Source organism: Notothenia rossii (assembly GCF_949606895.1).
Source record: "Notothenia rossii genome assembly, chromosome: 8".
Taxonomy (NCBI): domain Eukaryota; kingdom Metazoa; phylum Chordata; class Actinopteri; order Perciformes; family Nototheniidae; genus Notothenia; species Notothenia rossii.
Genome location: NC_136906.1, coordinates 56,258,561 through 56,279,211, shown reverse-complemented (window position 1 = coordinate 56,279,211; position 20,651 = coordinate 56,258,561). Strand labels below are relative to the sequence as shown.

General features: G+C 39.7%; 1 protein-coding gene across 1 annotated transcript in view; it reads left to right on the top strand.

The window, feature by feature from the left end:
• The window catches only part of LOC307015228 (saccharopine dehydrogenase-like oxidoreductase), a 55,196-nt gene that overhangs the window by 24,472 nt on the left and 10,073 nt on the right, over nucleotides 1–20,651 (top strand). Inside the window, exons 3-11 of the mRNA XM_079643721.1 lie at nucleotides 1,874–1,983; nucleotides 3,861–3,891; nucleotides 6,256–6,342; nucleotides 6,477–6,588; nucleotides 7,846–7,867; nucleotides 7,955–8,024; nucleotides 10,791–11,074; nucleotides 16,730–16,874; nucleotides 20,493–20,605. Of these exons, the coding sequence (XP_079499847.1) occupies nucleotides 1,874–1,983; nucleotides 3,861–3,891; nucleotides 6,256–6,342; nucleotides 6,477–6,588; nucleotides 7,846–7,867; nucleotides 7,955–8,024; nucleotides 10,791–11,074; nucleotides 16,730–16,874; nucleotides 20,493–20,605 (974 nt within the window). The remainder of the gene's footprint in view (nucleotides 1–1,873; nucleotides 1,984–3,860; nucleotides 3,892–6,255; nucleotides 6,343–6,476; nucleotides 6,589–7,845; nucleotides 7,868–7,954; nucleotides 8,025–10,790; nucleotides 11,075–16,729; nucleotides 16,875–20,492; nucleotides 20,606–20,651) is intronic.

The window sequence follows — 20,651 nt, the reverse complement described above, 5'->3', positions numbered from 1 at the left end:
CAGGATCCTTGCGAGAGTAAAAAGCTGATAAGTCGTTCCACGACCAGGACGGAATCCGCATTGTTCCTCCTCAATCTGAGGTTCGACAATCGGCCTGACCCTCCTTTCGAGTACCTTAGAGTAAACTTTCCCGGGGAGGCTGAGTAGTGTGATGCCTCTGTAATTGGCACACACCCTCTGATCCCCCTTTTTAAAAAGGAGAACCACCACCCCGGTCTGCCACTCCTTCGGTACTGTTTCCGACTTCCACGCAACGTTGATGAGACGTGTCAACCATGACAGTCCCTCAACACCCAGAGCCTTCAGCATTTCTGGGCGGATCTCATCCACCCCCGGGGCTTTGCCACTGTGAAGTTGTTTGACGACCTCAGTGACCTCCCCCCGGGAGATTGGTGTTGATCCCCCGTCATACTCCAGCTCGGCCTCTAACATAGAGGCCAGAGTTGTCGGGTTCAGGAGTTCCTCAAAGTGCTCCTTCCAACGCCCTAACACTCCATCAGTTGAGGTCAACAACGTCCCATCCTTACTGTACACAGCTTGGATGGTTCCCTGCTTCCCCCTCCTGAGGTGTCGGACAGTTTTCCAGAACAACTTTGGTGCCGCCCGAAAGTCCTTTTCCATGTGTTCTCCGAACTTCTCCCACACCCGCTGCTTTGCCTCGGCCACGGCTGAGGCTGCTGCCCTTCGGGCCTGTCGGTACCTCGCAACTGCCTCGGGAGTCCCCCGGGATAACAAATCCCTGAAGGCCTCCTTCTTCAGTCGGACGGCTTCCCTGACCACCGGTGTCCACCAGGAGGTTCGAGGGTTACCGCCCCTTGAGGCACCTAGGACCTTGAGACCACAGCTCCCTGCCGCGGCTTCGGCAATAGAGGCTTTGAACACCGACCACTCTGGTTCAATGTCCCCAACCTCCACAGGAATGCCCGAAAAGCTCCGCCGGAGGTGTGAGTTCAAGGCCTCCTGAACTTGGGCCTCCTCCAGACGTTCCCAGTTCACCCGAACTACACGTTTGGGCTTACCAGGTCTATCCAGAGGCTTCCCCCGCCACTCGACCCAACTCACCACCAGATGGTGATCAGTTGACAACTCCGCCCCTCTCTTTACCCGAGTGTCCAAAACATACGGCCTCAGGTCCGATGATACGATAAAGAAATCGATCATGGACCTTCTGCCTAGGGTGCTCTGGTACCGCGTACACTTATGAGCATCCTTATGTTCGAACATGGTGTTTGTTATGGCCAATCCATGACTGGCACAGAAGTCCAGTAACAAACCACCACTCCCGTTCAGATCAGGGGGGCCGTTTCTCCCAATCACTCCCCTCCAAGTGTCTCCATCATTGCCCACATTTGCGTTGAAGTCTCCCAGCAAGATTTGGAAGTGCCCTAGAGCCTGCGAAGCATAATTTGAATACAGTAGACAGGCTGCTAGCGTTAGCCATGTTGCTAACGACATATGAACAATAGATTGATGTTTTTGTTCATGTGAAAATCAACAGACAGAACATAAGATATCACCATCTCTGTTGCACAGTTTGTTCGGAAATGAAATGCAGTACAACCTGTATTATTGATATCTCTAAGGAAAATGTAAAGCCACCCAGTTTTCTTTGCGAAAGCTACATCAACACCACCAATACCAATTGGAACCACTAGAGGGGGGAAAGTTGCGGGCTGCCTGGGACTTTTTAAATAAGTGGCGTGTCCCTTTTAAGTAATAATGTAATCTGTACTTTCATACCCCATTACTATAACTCATTGATTACATAACCCATTGAGAAATGCAGTGCAGAAACTCTGCAGCAAAGATACGATGATCAAAATTCAGGCTGTTGGACGTAACCAAAGCATTTGTTTGTGTTGTGTGTTCCTAGGAAGTGTCTCCAGAGATGAACTGCCGGGCCTCAGCCCGGAGCTGCTGGCCTCCCTGCAGTCCCTCAGAGAAAACAGTGACTACACACTGCTGCCACACTCCCTGCACCAGGTGTGTGTGTGTGTGTGTGTGTGTGTGTGTGTGTGTGTGTGTGTGTGTGTGTGTGTGTGTGTGTGTGTGTGTGTGTGTGTGTGTGTGTGTGTGTGTGTGTGTGTGTGTGTGTGTGTGTGTGTGTGTGTGTGTGTGTGTGTGTGTGTGTGTGTGTGTGTGTGTGTGTGTGTGTGTGTGTGTGTGTGTGTGTGTGTGTGTGTGTGTGTGTGTGTGTGTGTGTGTGTGTGTGTGTGTGTGTGTGTGTGTGTGTGTGTGTGTGTGTGTGTGTGTGTGTGTGGAATGTCCAAGACAAGCGCATTGATTATTTTCTCTCAAATCCAGAGGGAGTGAGTGTCTACATTTAGTTAGTTAGACAGAATGGCTTTGTTTGTAAGTGTGAGCGCATATACATGTTTGTGTGTGTGTGTGTGTGTATGGCAGTCCTCCTTTGTGACCTCATTACAAAGTCTCTGTTTTCTCTGACAAATATAATGAATCCCTTAGCTGGTGTTACTTGCTTGTTATATTTCACCAGCATGGAAATGCACCGCGATACAGTAACTTGGTTACTTCTTTAAAAAAGTCAGCCTTCTGAAAAGCAACAACTTCCCTGAAAATGCATTGCTCAAGAAGACAACAGGAGCAGTTACTGAAGCAGAAAGGAACATTTATGCAACTGCTCTTGCAGGTGCAGGGATGTCAACTGGCAACCCGGTTTTATTTATTTGTTCTAATATTCTCCCTGTTGCTGCTTCAGACCACCACACGTATGGTGTTCAAACAGACATGCTAATTAGTGTGATGAATGTAGTTTGGTTTAGTCTCAGAGTGCAAAGAATCAAAGAAAAAAAAAGAAGGGATTTCATGTTGCCGGTGCAATACTTTGCAGTTAACAGTCACAACACACAACGAGAGCACTGCCAACTCTAGTGATAATGGAACAAAGGCTGTAAACAACAAAAGGAAATGAGATGCAGTTCAGTGTATTTGGAAAAAGCAGCTGTTACTGTGAAATAACACTCAATGGAACATAAATGTATTTGGCAATCATTTTGTCAATTGATCTTTTCAGTCACCAATGCCGACATTTGTTTCGTTCCAAGTTCTCAGAAAATCAAGTTTTAAAGCTTTCTTGATGCATATATGATGAGTAACCTAAATGTAATATATTGGAGATTGGGATTAATAAAGCAAACGATCTGAACAGGCAGTGTTCTGCTTTGGCCTCACTTTTGAGAAAAAGACAGGAGTTACAGCATGGAAGTGGAGCACTATACTGCTGTGGGTGAGGCAGCAGAACATTGTATTTCAGCCACCTATAAAAAGTGGAGGCTATTTTTTAAATAATTGTAACTCTTTACCTAGCTGTCAGACAGTAGTCATACATTTCCATTCAGAATGAAAGCCAAGCAATCAATAAGGCTAGACAATCCAGAAATCAGATTCATTGATCATGGCAATAGCATATTTGTATAATTGGTTATTATATAAGAATGATTGAACAGGAGCAAGTTCTCCATCTCTACAGTTACTTCTTCATTTAGTCGACAGGTTAAGCAGAGAAAGGTATAAAGTCAATGGGAGAAAATCTCCCAGAGGCATGGTAATCTGCACCGTAATTAGATGCATGTGACCGCATGTGATCTTCAACTTTGAAGGAATTTGGTGAATTTCAAACATAAAAATGTTGGTAGAACAGTCTACCTAGAGTTTAAAGACACCATTTTCAGCTAACAGCATTGAAGTCTTGTGTGCTTTGATGCTTCAGGGGTAATGTTTCACCCTTAAGCGCTATCACATGACTTGTTTCACAGAGTAACACGAAGAACAATTATGTTAACTGTATGTTCAGACTTCTATGAATCAAAGTACTGTACCTCAATCATCTTTTTTTTCAGATTGCAGAGGCGTTTTCACTCAAAGAGGACTGTATCCTTTCAAAATTGCACAGCGACCTCATCAGTGACCTCATTAATTTTGTTTTATGCATTGTGACCGGTCACTAGTACTTTCCAGCTGAGCCGTGACTGAGCCGGACTGGCATATGCCAATATAAAAAAAGATAGCTCAGAGTGCTTTGATTTCATTTGGTTGAAAGGGGGTTTACCTTTGGTGAGGGTTGTCATGTGGAGCAAATGTGGAACTTTACAAGTTTTAAGGCCTGTGTTGGTCTAGTGAAGGCAATAATATGAAAAAATGAATTTGCTTTGCTGTTGGTCTTTTCAATCACTGTCTCTCTGACTTCCCAAATCAAGGAGATGAAGGTTTTGGCAACTTTTTCAGTTTTTCCACAGGATTACAGAAAAACGATTTGTCATATATTCATGAAACTTGGTGGATGGCTGAAGTGCATAGAATGTGAAGCGTGGGCCAACAAACTACCCAATATATTTTAGAACTCAGGTTGGGGTATTCACAATTAGTGTTGCATTCATATTTTGGACTTATAGGAAAAAACTACTGCGAAAATATATGTGAACGTCCACTCAGTTCGTAACAAAAAGTCAGCAAGTATGCAAACGTTTTTGTAAACATTTCATGTCTCACCTGATTTGTTTCCTTTCCTTTTGCGTTGTCAAAGAAAGTCCTGGAAACACTGAGCAATTACCATTTAAATCAAAGAACACACCAAAGTCCAAAAGACAGTTTCCCAACTCGGGAAAATGTACCTTCCAACGTGCACGTGAATGCAGCATTGGCTTTGGTAGAGGTCTGTGCTCTCCGAGGGCCTTTGTAGTGGCTGTGGTTTTCTATTCATCTCAGTAACTGGGTGTTCCCCATTTGGCTGTGTGCCCTGAGGGCTTTCAGGAGTAGTTTCCTCTGACTCTGTTTGTGCTGTTGGTCTGGCAACAGCTGTTGGCTTGTCTTGCTGTAAGGAGGACAAAGTGTGTTAATGTGTTTATGTGTGAGGCGACAGAGGAAGAGAGGCAGAGAGAAAACTGAGAAAGCTTAATGTATGGTGATGTCAAGATAAATTGTATCCGTGCAGAAATCAAGGCTTTTGCTGATTTTGCTTTTCAAATAATTCAACAACAATGCAGTATTATTTTTTAAGTTGGTCTTGTTTTTTATTATGCAAAATCATAACATGGACAAAGACATACTCACATTTATCTTAAACTAATGGGTAATTTTCTCTTCTATCTTTAATGCTGTCAAGTGCTGCGATTTTTATTTTGATATTTCTTGACACTTTTGGCTGATGCTGTTATCCGGACTGACAGAGAGTTCTAAATTGACCTTTTCATTACGAGGATATTTCTAACCCTTTGATCTCCTGAGGCCCTGTTCCTATTAATTTGCTGCCCTTTAGTTACGTATTGATTTTTGTTATTTGTAATTAAAAGCTGCATGATGTGGGCACCATAATGAGTCCTAATCCTCCTAAAGGAATACATGTATTTTTTTGTAGTATTTCTTATGTAATGTGCATTATGTTATGGATTTTGTCTATTTTACTAAGAGATATCTGCATTTTAATGCAGAATCTGTAGGCAAAAGGACAACATTTTGATATTGGGACCATTATTGATTGTCATTGTAGTCTGAGCAGCATTGACCAATCACATTTGAGCGTGCTTTGGTTGTATGCAAATAAACAGTCCTTGTGCGGGGGAAAAGTGCCGGAACCAATTACCTTTTATTCATCTCTTTAACCAGACATATATAAAACTGGTTGAACTCAGAATTTTAATAGGACATATGCTTATTTTCAGGTTTATATTCGTATTTTGTTCACCTCTGATTAAATATTAACATGCTTTGATCGTAAAGCACCTCTTTTCAACCTCAGTCTGAACCAGAGCATAGTCTGGTCTGATTTGTCACCTGGCTGGTTCTGTTGTCATTGGTCAACCGCTTAGATATGTCCCGCTCCGTGCACGTGTTACATAGTGATGTCACTATGTTACAGAAGTAAACAGAGTGAGAGAAACTCCCTCAGGAGGGAACTTTGAGATTGTAGCTGTTAGAGACCATTTACAAAAACCTACATGACACAATAAAGGAAAACCCCCATATAGCACAATAGAGTTTCTTTAAAAAGTGACCGCATATGGGAGAGGAATTCTTGTGTCAAGATGATGTATCTCTTATCTTAGTTGATGCATTATTCATCTTTAGTGACTAACAATCCCTGTTTTGGATTTTACAGCTGTTGGTTACACACGTGTTTTACAGAAACAACAGACTTTGTGGTAAAACACAGTAACAAAACAAAACAACTTAAACTGTAGTTTCTTCTAGAGGTTAAGATTGATCTCAGTTGGTTTCTTTAACTAATTATGTAACCAGATCAGTGGGCCATCCAGTTCCTTCAGCTGGAGAAGCTCTACCATGAACGTCTGCTCTCCAACCTTGCCGCCCTGCAGGAGAACTGGGGTACTGTATGCATTTGTTTCCTTCCTCTATAAAATATTATCCGTGATGAAAAGCCTATTTGTAAGGCTGTGCAATATAAAGAAAGAAAGAAATTGTGGATATTGTCCATTTATTTTATGGGCATGTTTTCCCAGAGAGCCAGTGGAAAGAGAAGAAAAGCGATGAAAGCTGTTTGCCCGATGAGACGGACGGCATCGGTCAGAAACACATTGAGACCCTGAGCCAGATCTGCAGGACACATCATCGGTATACCACAACACATTACATATATATGAAGCTCTCATATAAATACCGCCTTTTTATGTTATGATCAGACACAAAAGAGATGTATGTCTGATCATAACATCAGACACACACCTCTGATGACAGTATTGCACTGGCAACATGAGTCCTAAAACCTGGAAATGGGTTCAAATGTACTACTACTACTGCTTCCCTAGTCTAAAAGTCATTTTTTTTTTACGTGCTCTTTGTTAGATGCCTGAATAAAGATCTTTACGCCCAACATGACTTTAGCTTAGCAGTAGTGATGCACAGCCATGTGACCCTGATGTTTGCTTATAGCATTATGTTAGCTATTTACAACTGCCGATTGCCATTACACTTCACAAATCACAAGATTGGTGATGATATGTGGAGATTATTCCGCTGAAGAAAATGTGTAATAAGTGTAATAACGTGTGTTAGCCAAAGATCTTATATTATGCAATATTTTGAAATCCAATGGAAACCCATTATTATTCGTTGAGGGACCCCTTGCAATGCTATCTTCCATTTTAGCCAGCAAAATTACGTCATAACTGTACCACTCTATACAACACTTAACAAAAAAACAGACGTTTCACACTGTCCAGCACTTGTATTTTGTAAAGTGATGTATGTTATGATTACCACACCCAAGTCCAACACAGACAACACAAACTTCCACAATAAACACGTTTACAAGATTCCTCCCATTACATTTCCTCCCAATACCTTTATTGCTGTCTAACAGAAAACTTTTTGTGGTCATTTTCCCTTACTGTAATTTAACTCAAATTTCATCTCATATGTGGACAAACAGATGAATCCAACACATCAATAATACCTGAAGGCACACTGAGAATACAGACCCACTTGGGAATCATTTTGGAAAATGTATATTTGTGACAGGGCAGAAAACACAGCTGGATAATGAAATTCTAAAGAGACAGACACATACTGCAGTCTGCATTCCAGACTTTGTTGTGTTACACCTATCCAGGGACACTCCGGGTATGTATTTGTAGGCCACAGCCATGTGATGCAGGTGGAATTGTTAGAGAACCTATGCCAACTCCTGCTGGAAAGACTTGCTGAATTTATTAGATTTTGTATTATAATAAGTAACACCAATAACCTTGTCTGGCCTCTCTCTACTTCTTTTTGTCTGTCTTTTCTATTTCTCCTGCTGAATGACTGGTTTTCCCCTCAACTTGGCTTCCCTCTGCTTCTTTGTGTGTTCCTCTTTGTGGCATCATGCAGACCATCCACCTGTGTGGAAGACGTAAGTCATGTAAGCCTTCATTTGATATTGCTCTTTTTCTGTTTAAAAAGTATCCTAATACATATTCAACTTTGTTTGATTCAACAGAACAAGCTGAATGCAACACTGAAAAACACTCAAAGCAAGAAGGAGACGCTACAACCCCGCCATGATAAAGGTAAACACGTTTAACTGTTTAAAGTACCAAGCTCTGCCAGCCTTTGTTTTTATCTCAATGCTAACTGCAATCTAACATATCACAATAATGCTATCATACTGATAATTCACAGGTACTTTGTGAGCATGTTATCACTCACAATGATGATGCTAAACTGGCAGAATAAGTACCATGTTCACCATGTTATTATTCCAACATACTCACAATGGCAATGTTAACATACTTATACTAAACATGAAAAATCTGTACTATGTTCACTACATCACCTTGTTAGCATGCCAACATGCTCACAATGATAATGCTAACATACTGATGCCTAACAGGTTCAATATGTACTATCTATCTCCACCATATTGCTCTGTGAGCATGCTAACTACTGACACTGATGACGCTGACAAACTCGTGCTAAACTGGTAAAAAAAAAGTACCTTGTTCACCATATTACTTAGCGTGCTCAAATGTTCACAATGAAAACAATAACATACTGATGCTCAACAGGTACAATATGTCATACATCCACCATATTACTTTTGCATATTTGCATGATAAAATGCCAATTAGAACAGACAAATGACAACAAAGGCTAATGGAAATGTCTTTATGTGTAAACGCTTTAAAAGTCCTGACCTCAAAAAGTTGAAAGCATTACACATGGGGAGGCTGTGGCTCAGTGGTTAGTGTGCTAGACTTTGAATCAGGGGATAGCAAATTCGAGTATTGAGTATGTAAGTCGCTTTGGATAAAAGCGTCTAACAAGTGACATGTAACATGGGCCATTTCTGATGCCTCACAAAGCAAATAACAGCTCACAAGTTACAAGCCCAAATGTCTGTTTCCCCGTCCAAACCTCAACACTGAAACATGGTTTTCTTGAAAGAAGATTTCTAAAAGCTGAGTTTCTGGCTTGAAAAAGACAATACAGGTTTCTTGCCTTATAGGTTTTCCCATGCAAGGCATTTGATTTTGTATTTGGTGAGAAATAAAGCAAATTAAATTGATCTCTTTTAAAGATTAAGAGCTTAACAGTTTTGCGCATGAATTACAAAAATAGTTCTGAGAAACATGCAACATTAATGAAATTCATTTGCATTAATCCATTGCCAGACTTATAATCAACTAAAGTAAATTCTGGCAAATGTGGTCGCATGGACACTGTCAAGCCCTTGGGTATATTTGCAGTTTCCCCGCTTGAAAGGGATGGTACAGTCCATAGGAGGTTTTAACTGGGTTTCACTCGTACAATGACCACAACTTTGTTTCTTTTGAGTTCTTCTTTACTTTCGTTTTTGTTGTTGCAGTACAGCTTATGTAGTAAGGTTGTAAGGTAAAAAACCTTAAATGAAAAATAATTACTGTAAATACAATGCACATCAAATAATAAATGCAAAAATACATGCTTTACATGTACTTTTTAACACTTGTGAATATTGTTTTTACTTTCTGAGTGTATTTTTATGAATTATGTTTTTAACTTATGCAGTCTCATTAAAAATGCAAATATAATAGACTGAATTTTTAGCAGCATGCAAACCGTTTTTATCAATCTACATCTCTCAATAAACAAATCACATTCGTTTTTAAATCAACAATTATGTTGCTTTAGCTTGAGGACATCAAACAAACGACACTGAACTCGAACACTGCGGTCAAGCCAGCCGTCTTTCACTTTTGCGTCGTCAAACCAGCCGCCCCTGTATTTCGAGTGCGCGATTAGTTACAGGTTTACGGTAATGCAATAAAACAACCCTGGGAAGCTGGATTTCAAAGTAAAGGATGGCATGTGGTTCATTTCTATTATTTGCGATTGAGGAACAGGGTAATTTATGAGAATAATTGTAGGACTTATTGCTTCATAAACTTGTTGCACAAATACTATGAACTACTTTTACTGTGTACTTTTTGAGAATGGCAAAATTCCCTCCAGAGAACAAGGAGCATTTTTGTTTAACTTTGACGTGGGATAAAAAACATTTCTTCCATAAGTAGTTTATGAAACTGCCATGTTTGTACTTAATACTTCTAGGACTACTTGCAAACATAATATGAACTACTTTTACTGTGTACTTTTTGAGTAATTTGAGTTTCAAAGTCCCCTCCAGACAACAAGAAGGAGCATTTTCGTCTAACTTTGATGTGGTCTAAAAAACATTTCTTCCATAAGTAGTTTATGAAACTGCCATGTTTTTACTTAGTACTTCTTAGACTACTTGCACAAATAATATGAACTACTTTTAGTGTGTACTTTTTCAGTAATTTGAGTTTCAAAGTCCCCTCCAGAGAACAAGAATGACCACATTAAAGTTGACAAAAATGCTCATTCTTGTTCTCTGGAGAGGACTTTGAAACTCAAATTACTGAAAAAGTACACAGTAAAAGTTTTGCTTGATAACCACTTTTGTAAAAGATTTGACTTCTGCTCTACTGATGGGTACCATAATATCAATCTGGTTTGCTTTCAAACCACATCTTGCCAGTTGATCCACTACTTCATTCCCTCTAATACCCACATGCGCTGGAACCCACACAAATTGCACAACAATTATTACTGCCCTTCTTTCAGGTGCGTTGCTTTTAAAGGTGCAGCGACGCTGATTAGCAATTAGGGAATGATTTCAGACAGCTGCCACTCTGTCAATCAGCCCAACTTTTTAACCCCTTTATCTCCTGTGAGGATTTTCCAAGTTGACTTCACAGATACACTAAGATACTACAGTGATAATAATCCAAAATCAATAATAAATCTTCTTTGTTTCTCCAACATGCTAGTCTTCGAGCCGGAAACAACACACCAGGATGAAGAAAAAGAGCTTAGCATGAACTCAGAGACAGAGCTTTCCTCACAGCAGACAGAACATCAAGAGGAAGAGGAAGAGGAGGAGGAGGAGGAGGAAAGAGAAGAAGAAGAAGAAACATATGAGGAGGGACAGGAAGTAGAAGAGCAAGAGGAGCCTTGTGAGGAGACACCAGAGGAGGAGGTGAAGGTGGAGTGGCCATCAGGAGTCCCCCAGGCTTCAGACAAGGACCTGGCCAAGCTGTCTGACACAGAGGGGGTAGGAATACATTGTTATCCTACATGTTTTAAAGTTGGGAGTGACAGGTTAATACAGGAGAGGTGTGAATATATTCTCCTAGCCTGCGTGCCTTTCTCATCTTTCCTTTCTGTCTCATTTCCTTTTACCTTACCACCCATGCATCTATCTGTCATTCCTTTCTTGCATGATTTTGCTCTCTATTATACTATCTGTCAGCAGAAAGTTAAACTGTATTCCTATAATTACTATTCTCTGACTCAGAGCTCTTTGTCGGGACACTCCCATTATTGATCTCTGTTTTTCCTTGGTGAGATCATCGCCAACATATCTATGAAAAAACCCTCCACCCATGTTCATTGGTGTAGCCGGACACTAGGGATGTTCATCCTGCCAAATGACTGAGCCTGAGCATCATGTTCTGGCTCAAACACAGAGCTGAAGGGGCTTCGTTCTTCCTAGAGGTGGAGATGAAATATGAGCTATTCCAAACAAGCAGTGCAGGCTGAATGCTTTGCATTGATTGGAGCAGGCTGTTATGTAATCCAGCAGAGGATAGATTGGGTGTGGCATGGGTGGGACTATTTTACAATTAAAACAGTTGAGTCACATCCCAATCATTTGGGATTAGCTTTTTACAAAACAAGTTATTTGCAGTCACTTTCTCCAAAACATAGTTAAAGTCAACAGTCAGCTTATTCAGAAATTAAGCAACAGTGGCCAGTGTTAGAATTAATGAATGCCAATAAGCCCTAATAGCAAGCCAGAAACAAATTATAATAGTATAACCAATACTTTTCATTTTAAAGGATAACATTGACTTTTTTGACAGAATTTGGCATGAGTTACGGGCTTGATTTGGACTTCAGAGGAGGGAAACGAATAGACCAATGGTTGTTTATTGCAGATGTTCACTATAAATACAGTGATGCTAACATATAGTTTGCCCCCCAATCATTATTTTCAACTGTGAAGTGTTCAGCTTGGTCCATATCATCAAAAAGATATTTTTTCGGAAGAAAAAAAAGGAGAAATTATAAAAACATTTCGTACTGTCCATATCATCATATGCTGTATATGTTTCCTAAACTTCAAATATCCACATCTCCTCAGAAATCCATTATCATCAGGCCATATCAGTTAGTCCTGTATATTATTAGTCCTCAAGCTTTTCTGACTAAAGTTAACGACTAGCTAATAGTGTTGAGCTTACTCTCTTGAAAACAAGCCATTTAGTGTTTTGGCTCACTACTCATTCAGTCCTCAGCCAGGCACAACAGTGCTGAGCAGCAGCACCAGTATACAGTAATACATCAGTCTTTGACAGTGCGATACTGTATGTGACAGCTCATACTGGGTCCTTTCAAACAGCAAAGAATCAAGGCTCAGAGCACAATATAGCATTAGAAGTATTTTAAAAACATCTTGATGATTCATGTTTTATAGGTCTTTGCAGCTTTCAGGTACCGGTAGTTCACTTCTGTTTGCTGCTGTCCAACACCATCTAGCTGAGGGATCATTAGTTACAGAACTGGTTCCCCAACCTTTTATTTAAAGGTCCCATGTCATGGCCATTTCTACTGATCATAATTCCATTGATGAGTAGAATAGATTTATATTGTGCAGTTTTCCAAACTCAAATTGGTTTCTCATACAGCATCTCTGTATAGTATGTGTATTCACTCACTGTCCTAAACGGCTTGTTGACGTTGCGAGGCTCGCTGCTGTGAGGAGCGGACAGTGTGAGCTGGCTTACTGGTGTGGTTTCCTGGTTGCTGTGTGGGGTCGAGATAGAGCGAAACCCAGCCCGAGCACACACACACACACACACACACCTGACTGAGTCTTTGTGTGTGCTCAATGTGCTCACTGTGCTCACACACAGACTCACAGCCTCGCCGCGTCCCGCCGTCTTAGGCTGAGAAATCTGCGGAGCTGCAGCTGAGAAAAGATTGAGTGTGTGTGTGTGTGAGGAAGTCCGCGGATTGGTCCATTTGGACCAATCCGCGGACGTAACGTAACGGCTCCGCGGACTGGTCCATTTGGACCGATTGCTCCATTTGGTTATGGTCACGTCACCATACCCAGGAAGAGAAAAATGAGAAATCTCCAATGAGGCGTTTTGGGGAGGTTAGAGTTGTACTCGCTACAGGGTGTACTTTGAGGGTTTGTGACCCTGCAGACCGTTTACATGCAGAAAAAGCTACATAACACACAAGGGGACGGGTAATAACCAGAAAAGCATGACATGGGACCTTTAAAGGATCATTGAGTAAACTGACGACGCCTGTCCAACGTTAGGTTATGTATTTTATAGATATTTCATATTAAATTCAATGAAGGACAAAAAATTGCAGAACAAATTATGAACTTCAATAAATGCAGTATATTTGTGTAAAACCACAAACATGGAACCTTTAATACAATTCTGTCTATATTACGTTTTTTTTAACAATCATTTATACTTAATCTGCTTTTTCTAAGACAAATTCTGTGTTTTCTTTTCCCTGACCCTTGTCCATTTTTCTTTTAGCTCCTTGGTTGTTTTAACTGCATACTTTTGAAAAGCAGGACGAGGCTGTTAAGCAGAGAGGGAATGTTGTGTGATCATACATATTTTTTTAAGATGTTCACCAAGTTTTTTATCTTATTTAAGAAAACAAACTTTAAAAGTCCCAATTTAATTTAGTTTTCTTCACAGAATACAGATACACGACAACTGTATATTAAAATATAGTATCCCCCTTAAAATCAAGAAGTAATTACAACCCCCTATAAAGCTGAATGTGAAATCTTTCCGACTAACAGAATGTTTTATTATTGAAAATCATACCAACGTCAACCGTACAATCATCATTGGATGCTCTCACACTTAAAACATTTCTCTATGGAACAGCTCCAGGGTTTACATCTGGATTCTGGGGAAGAGATTTCAATTCTCATACTCACAAATATGACTTGAAGTTGTTATACACATTGGCTAAACAGATAATCCAGAATGAAATGGGACTTCACTTGAAAACCATAATCTTAAAAGTTACCCATACTATACCAATGTGCCTCTCTAGCCTATAGACTTGACTGAAAGTGATGACCACGGCAATATCCTGCATGTTATTATTGACCCACTGCCCTCAGTAAGTAATTGACCTATAAATTATGGCAGCAGATGAGGCTGACAGCTTGAGAAATGACTCCACTCCAGTAGTCAGCATACGACCGTGTGTTCTGCTCTGTGGTTTGTTCAGAGATTATGATCAGGTCAAAAGGGTCAATGTGGGTATGGAGTTACTCCCGTTACTGACCTCTGTTGGCTGTACAGTGTAAGTGCAGTGTAAATATTAGCCAATGATTCCTTTTTTTTAACAATATTTATTGACTTTTTGACAGTGTATCAATATTGAGATATGATACTATATATTATCTTGAATTTAGCTATTTTTTATTTTCCTGGTTTTAAAGACTTCATTACAGTTATGTGATATAAAGATCAGAGCTTACCAGACTGTTCTTAGTCATCATATTCACATTACTCATGATTTTCATTATCAAAATCTCACTGTGGAAATAATTTGCAAAGGCAACAATGGTCAACTGTTCAAAAAAGTTGCAATATCTATAATGAGGTATTTGGTCAAATATAATGCACTATTTCATTGTCTCAATGTCATACAGTCATAGGTCTCATATGACTCACAAACAACTCAAACAACAATAGTCCTGGTTTGTGTTTCTTTTCATAAAATATAGTATGCATTTTGAAACTTTTCAGCAACTACTTTTTTTTTTCCTCAACTCAATTCATGTTTTTCAAAGTAGATTTTCCCTTTAAAGGTGGGGTATGTAATTCACTTCAGATACACTTTTTGTTATATTCCATGGAATGCTCTTAACATCCCGATAGCAATGAATACATTAAATGCTTTGACAAAAGATACAGTAAAAAAATTCATCTGTGGAAGCCGTAGTACTGTAAAAAGCATGACCAATCATTTTAGCCGGCACTGCTAAAATATGTAACTGGATGCCCTACCTGCCTGTCAGCCTTCCATCTGTGCACAAACTTATCTCGTGCCCTCATTGGTCATGTGCGCGTTCGTGTGTGTTGGAGGAGGGGCTCTGTAAGGAAGTCTGAAGGAAGAGGCAGATTTTTTCCGGTTGTGTGCTTTCAAATTCTAGCGCACTCGAGCTGGTTTCTCCATTCTTACCTACCCTACCTTTAATGACTACCTTTTTTGTATATTATTGCAATGTGTTATTTGTTCACTGATGAGTTATTGTATACATGTGGACATTGTGATTTCTAAAAAGAAAACTCTTATAATCCTGCATCCTTCTTTTCTTATCAAGTACAGTAAAAGTACAGTTTATGCAATTTTGGGCAATACATAAGGTCTAACAGGGTCACTCATATGAGCAATACAGTTTCTAAGCAAGCTAACAGGTCAGTCAGATTTATAAGCAATAATTAACACAACTGATACAATAATATGCCAAAAATATCTGTTCTCAACTTTGACCCATCGCACTTGACATTATGGCTGCGGGCACTTTTGGTTTTCCTCCTAAAAAAGGGGGCAGCTAATCTGGCTAAACAGCTTGTTTTCTATGAACATGACTGTTTTTGTCTGTTGCCATGTTGACTTTTTTTAAAACAAATCTGAGTTTGCATATCTCAGTAACTAGTAACTTACCTTATACAGTACAATGTTATTCCATCCAACTGAACCAAACCTAAAACCAGAACATCCTAGAGGTTGTTGAAGAAAACACCACAGTGGTGGTGGCTTAAAGCCCACCTCTGCTCCGCACCGTCCGTTAGATGAGCCTGGTCACATTAATAAGAAGAAGGAATTCAAAACACCGGCATAAAAGTTATAACAATAATCTGATTGATGTTAATGGTAAAAAAAAAACATACAAGTTACAGAGTACTCTGGACTTCCAGTTCTACTGCCGTGCGATACAGGTATCGGGACCAGCCAATCTGAAACAGGAAGCCCCGTGCATGAATAAACATCAGTATACATAGACAGATTTGGAGGCAGTCGATTTCACTCCTAAGCGAATCAGAGTTCTGGGAAAAATGTATTTTACTTCTGAACAGAGCGTGAGAGCTTCGGAACTACCCAAGGACAGAGTCAATCTTTTATCTTGCACCTGAATTCACTCCTTTACTTTCCCAAGGAATATTTCACACAAACTATTCTTTCCCAGACAATCAAACATTGTAAACAGATATATTGGTGCCCAGAAAGGACCTTGAAAAGAATGTGTGTGTGCTGAAAAGAATATGTGTGTGTGCTGGTATCTAGGTCAGTGAGTGTGAGTGAGAAGGTTATATATATATATATATATATATATATATATATATATATATATATATATATATATATATATATATATATATATATATATATATATATAGGATTACTTGAAAACAGTCCCCAATAATACATGTTTATTTCAATACAGTTTAAAATAATACATGTTTACTTTAATACAGTTTAGAACAATAACTATTAACTTTAATCTTTCAGGTGCAGACCTACGCAAAACCATTACAATTACAATTAAACAACATGTTATGGAATTTTACCGTTATCCTGCGGACAAAAAGAAAAACAAACCAAAAACATAACCCATGGTCATTTCTCTTGTTTCTCTCTCCTTCAGAGTTCCTCTCCAGATGGTTTAGTCTCCATCCTGAAGAGGAGGAGAGCATCACTGGATGGGCTACCTCCCGAAAGCGAAATAGCTACTAAACAGAACTCCAAACGGAAGGTCCGCTTCAGTGAGCCAGAGGACGGCATTGAGCAAGGTACAGACTCTCCTGTAATGAAAACATTTATTAGAAAAGTTTCAGGTTCAACATTCTTACATTTCTTTCTTGCAGATGAGGTAGGCGGAGATTCCTGCCTGATCCTTCTGCTGCTGTGTCTGGTCACCGTGGTGATCAGCATAGGCGGGACCGCCCTCTACTGCACACTAGTAGACACTTACTCCAACATTTGCACTGACTTCACTCACAACGTGGACTATTACATCATGAACATGCGGAGGTTCTTCGAAGGGCTCAGACGCTGGCTACCCCTCCGGACTTAGACCTTTGTAAACAACTGCTGTTTCAGACATGTGCACTGTCAAAGACAGTGTGAAAAAGAAAGCAAGAGTTCCTGAAAGCAACTGTAATCCTCAATGTGGGATCTACAAATATTGATCTGACGCTGCCATCCAGAGTGTTTAAAGTTTAAACTCCTACAGTGACTGGAGCTTGGGTCTCTTGGCTCACAAGACTTATGAATTTGAGCTATCAGCCAGATGTATGTATAACGAATGGGTGCTCAAAGCAACTAAACAGTAAAACTGGTGTGCATGTTGTCGGAGAGTTCAAAAACTCCTACTTACTGCTGTTTGTGTGGACATTTTATCCTAAACTGAACCATACACAGGGGATCACAACACTTCGCAACAATGTTTATATTTTAACAGAAGAAGTTGTTTATGGGTGTTCAAATGTTTCCCTTACATTTTGTAGCTGATGTAGGTTTGTCTTTTGTTCCAGAGGATTTCTTGTTCTGGTTGTTATGTTTTAACCTACACAGAGAAAGCTATGTTTGGAATAATTAGGATTGTATGTGTTGTTTTTTGAAAGATTAATGGGCAAAAAGATGATTTTTAAACTCATGTTACTATTATATTTTCCTCTGTTGACTCATCCCTGTAATTGAATATATTGTAGGGTTGTACACCTTATCAGACGACAAAGATTTATTTTATTTTTGCAAAACCCTGATTTGATGTGGCCCTTTATGAAAAGGATAATTTCATAACAGCGAGTCAATTCTGCTATCTCTAACAAAATACATTTCATTGTAGTTATCATGATAATCATTATGTGATACAGTCATTTAACTCTACAAATTCAGGCATGCGCCCTGTGTTTATACATTTGGTTCCTAATGTTTCACGCTTTAGTCGTGTACAGTATATCCCTAATCCTGGTCTAAATGTGGATTCATGATTATATTTAGTCTCCTCCTGCAGTTGGCAAAAAGGCTGCATCATTATCTTAAAAACCCAATGCGGACAAGATACATTTGGATTGTGTATGAGACACCAGATCACAGTAAAAAAACAAGCACACATTATTTTAATTCAAGTTTATAACCCTATTTCTTCCTAAAATGTTTATATGTCCTCATTATCTGCATTGGGAAAGGATCTACAAAGATTGATCTATTATTTGTCATCTATTAAATGAATAGCCAACCATTTTTAAAAGTCTATTAAAATGTTGATATGTTAAACATATATTTGGCTTTTTAAATATGAATTCTGTCTGGTTTCTTTACTTCTCTCTCTGAAAGCAAATAGAACATGTTTTATGTCAATTGAGGACGTCTGATACGATGAGTGAAGCAGGTAGGACCCAAACGCAGATAACATTTGATAATACCTTTATTTCAAGGTCTAGTCTAGAGTAAACTTGGAACAAACAAAACACTCTGCGGTGAACTAAGTCACGAACAAAAGAAACAAACAATGAACCAACACTGAACACAGGAGGAGACTAGACTAAATACAGGGAGGGGTAATCACAAGACGAGAAACAGCCGGGTAGGGGAGGAGAAACACAAGGGCCACAGGTGAACACAATCAAACAACTAGACACATCAGGGAAACTAACGACATTTTTAAAGATTTGCTGATGTTTTTAGACCAAACATCTCATGGATTAATTGGAAGAACTGGAAAGTGAATACAATCATTAGTTTCAGCCCTAAATGGGAGTGTCAGAATATCCAGTGTACATTATGCTGTCTTTGTATCATTTTGTCTAAAAGCAGAGATTTAGGGACCAAGAGTTGTGTTTCCTGTGCGGCAAAAGTAACACAACAACAAAAATACGTCTGTTGAGACTACATTTTGTTGAAATGGAAAAATTGAAATTTCACAGTATGTTTCTGCGATGTTGGCTACTGATGTGTCAACACATTTTTATCTCCTTCTCAACTCCCGATTTGTTCTATCTTTCTTCCCTAATGTCCATTTGTGTGTTGAATTATTAAATCCACCAATATTTATGTTCAGTTGTGCTCACAAGGGAATACCAACAATGATTAATTAATTTGCCATTGTGTCTTCTTTTTCAATGCCTGTCCCTAATTTAAGCTTGGGTGAACATATGAAATGAAAAATGTGTAACGGTTAGCCTATTAAGAGTCATAACTCAACTTCACCACCAGATGTCAATGTCCACCACAGAATCCCCAACCATTTTGTCTAGAAACATACCGGTTGCGGTCTACATGGCGATTACAGTATGGGCAGAGTCGTGTGGAATATTTAGCTAATCCTGACCCACCTGTGCGTTTTACCTATTACATTCACAATACTTTTATTTTAGGAATATATCCAGGCAAATTCACAGGCTATTGCTTGACATGTCAAATTACAGTGGCCTGGATTTTGGATATGGTCGCAACTAAGGTACAAAATGCAATACAACTGGAATAAGATACCAGTGAGTAAACTTAAATAAATTATAATTTTGGTAATCTGGTCTATCAACTACAAATTAAATGTTCATATACCACTGTCACCAGAGGTTGAATAGTTAAAAGCGTTGCTGCTGCCCTCACAATCACAATACGTAATTTAATATGTCAAGCACTTTAGCCAATCAGCGTCCAGACCCGAGCTCACGCGTGAAATGCCTTCTCAAACCAAACAACGCAACAATGGCGGCGGCTGTAACTTCTAGCAGACCGTACCATATCATCATTTTCGGCGCAACAGGGTTCACTGGACAGTTTGTAGTGGAAGAGGTGGCCCGTTGTGCTGCAGAGAGTCCTGACGGAAGCCGTCTGAAGTGGGCTGTGGCCGGGAGAAGCAGACAGCGACTGGGAGAAGTGTTGACAAAAGCCGCGGAGAGGCTGTGTATGTTTGACAGGCTGTGCTGTAGCTAACTGGGACACTAACTATGTTAGCTGTCAGGCTCTTAACGATTACATGTCAGGCTGTTTCTCTGCCGCAGGACACTTTACTCACTTCACTGACAGAGGCAGCAGTCTCAGTCGTTATGTATGTAAATGAACATCTTTTAACTTGACCCCCAAATATAAGTTATTGTTAAGCAATAAAACAGCTAGCTTGAGAAATAGCTTGTTATCAGGTTATTGAGCAGCAAGGCTCACAGGTCAAAGTAACTGAGACACGTCATGTGGTAATGTGCAACAATAAGAATTTAGAAATAGTTGTATTTATTTAATATGATACATGATATTGTCAGTTTTGCTTGTATTAACCCTGTGTTAAACATGCACGTTTTATTCTGACATGAACAAATACAGTACCACAAATCAGATTAGGATTATGGGCAACATTTTTTCTCTGTACAATTTACTGAAAGATGATCTCTTCTTTCTTCCTTCAGCTATGCCTGAGCTGAGGACAGACATTGAAATCATTGTCGCAGATGTGTCCATTGAGGAGTCTCTGGCCATCATGTGCCAACAAGGCTTGGTGATTCTCAACTGTGTGGGACCCGTAAGTAGACCCATATGGGGTTTCAAAGTATGTTTAGAGAGCAGGG